The 2027-nt window shown below is 30.7% G+C and overlaps 1 protein-coding gene across 1 annotated transcript in view; it reads left to right on the plus strand.

Moving 5' to 3' along the window:
- The first annotated feature begins 1008 nt into the window (after positions 1-1008).
- LOC107579517 (G-protein coupled receptor 87-like) overlaps positions 1009-2027 on the plus strand; it is a 2238-nt gene continuing 1219 nt past the window's right edge. The window contains exon 1 of the mRNA XM_016265344.1: positions 1009-1361. Coding sequence (XP_016120830.1) covers positions 1009-1361 — 353 coding nt within the window. The remainder of the gene's footprint in view (positions 1362-2027) is intronic.

Raw genomic sequence — 2027 nt, forward strand, 5'->3', positions numbered from 1 at the left:
GTATATTGTAAGGAAACTTACTGTTAATCATTTAACAGGTTTTTAGTGTGGTATTTCTACAGTCTTTTACCGTTAAAATCACAATAATTTTTTACAGTGTAAGCCATACATGGACTCCTTTATTGGGGTTTTGTATAGGTATATGAACTGTCCCATTCCTTCAAAATTGACATCAAAGTAAACAATGATGGCATTTCCTTTATTCTGAGTATATATATATATATTGAGGATGCACAAAGCCTTTTTGAAAAATGTCTGTGTTTTCCCACACAGCAAAAAAAAAAAAAAAAGTTTTTAAAAGTTTTTTTTTTAAAAAGTAACCAAAATCTATTTTAAATATATGTTGTAAACAGCAAAGCTCTATGAAATATATTTTTGAAATAGAAATATATTTAGTTTCAATCCTCATATACCAAAATATATTTCAAAATGTATTTCCGGGCAAGAAAATACATTTCCAATTGAACAGTAGCCTACATTTAGCCTAAATGCAAATGTTGATGGAATAGCCATACGATCAAAACTACATTAATAAGAATTTATTTTATAAGATCATTTTAGAATTTAATTTTATAAAAAAATATATGTTAATTTGTGTTATAGACAACAATTAAAGTTTTTATTCATATGTGACATTTTCTTAGATTAAAATATATAGCACAAAATATATTTTTCAATGTTTTTTTAAAATATAAATTTGTAATATATATATATATATATATACACATACATACACACACACAGTAGTCAACATTTGAAGTGGATCAAAACCTTTAAAGTTGTCCTAAAACCAAAATGCATTCTTGTCTTAGGACAACTTTTATGAACTTTTTTGATCCACTTCAAATGTTGACTACTGTATATATATATATATATATATATATACTGTATACATACAAATATATTGCATATCTCTTCTATATTATGTATACAAATATATGATATACCTCTTTTGCAGTAGGTACCAATCTATCCCATTTCTGGTTCGCTGTCCAGCAAGTGACCATCATGGACCAAAACGCAACCAATTCAACTGAAGGACCTTGTGGCTTGTCTGAAATGCCAGCTCGTCCATTCTTCCTATGTTTATACACATTGATTTTTCTGGCAAGCCTGGTGCTCAACAGCATTACAATATATGTGTACTTTTGCAAAGCTACAAATCAATCCAGCATCACAATATATCTGAAGAATCTGGCTATAGCCGACTTGTTTGTGTGCCTGTGTTTGATATTACGCATCGCTAAATATGCTAGAACTTCAATGGAACTTCAGCGTATCTACTGTAACTTTGGCGCTCCAGCTTCCTACCTCAACATGTACTCCAGTATTCTCTTCATGGGCTACATCGCTGCAAACAGGTATGGATTTTCATCCTTTTCTGGTAAAAAAAAATTAACTTGATTTTCGACTAAATTGTGACCGCTTAATGTAACATTTTTGACAAGCTGAATATGTCAGTCTCTGAGTGACGTAAATATTTATGCCATGAAATAACTTAATGTTCATTCTATAAAATAAGTATAATGAACTGAGCAAAAATAATAATAAAAAAAATCAGTCATAGCTCATCCCTCATGCAATCTATCACATTCGTCAACAACTATTACAACTAAAAACATTAATACAACACAGGCATCAGTCACTTCACTGAATACTTGCTGGCTAAAACATAAATAATTATTAAAATCCACATCATTTGAATATCACAACATCAATGTCTGTCAAAAAATAACATGCATAATACACCGTTACCTGGAAAACCCACTCTACCAGATGTTTTGACGATGTCATTGCCAGTTTTGGGGGGAATGCATCACAAGTAACGCAAGTTATGTAACCAGATTACTTTTTTCAAGTAACTAGTAAAGTAGCGCATTACTTTGTAATTCACAAGAAAATATCTGAGTTACTTTTTCAATAAGTAATCTCATTTGTTTTCATATTTATTGACTGACAGCTCTTTGACAGCTATTTGAGCTGCGCCCTCTACTGTGCAGACGTGAATTTACATTTCCTTCAGCCTG

This window comes from Sinocyclocheilus grahami, unplaced genomic scaffold (assembly GCF_001515645.1).
Source record: "Sinocyclocheilus grahami isolate Dianchi unplaced genomic scaffold, SAMN03320097.WGS_v1.1 scaffold17874.1, whole genome shotgun sequence".
NCBI classification, from domain to species: Eukaryota; Metazoa; Chordata; class Actinopteri; order Cypriniformes; family Cyprinidae; genus Sinocyclocheilus; species Sinocyclocheilus grahami.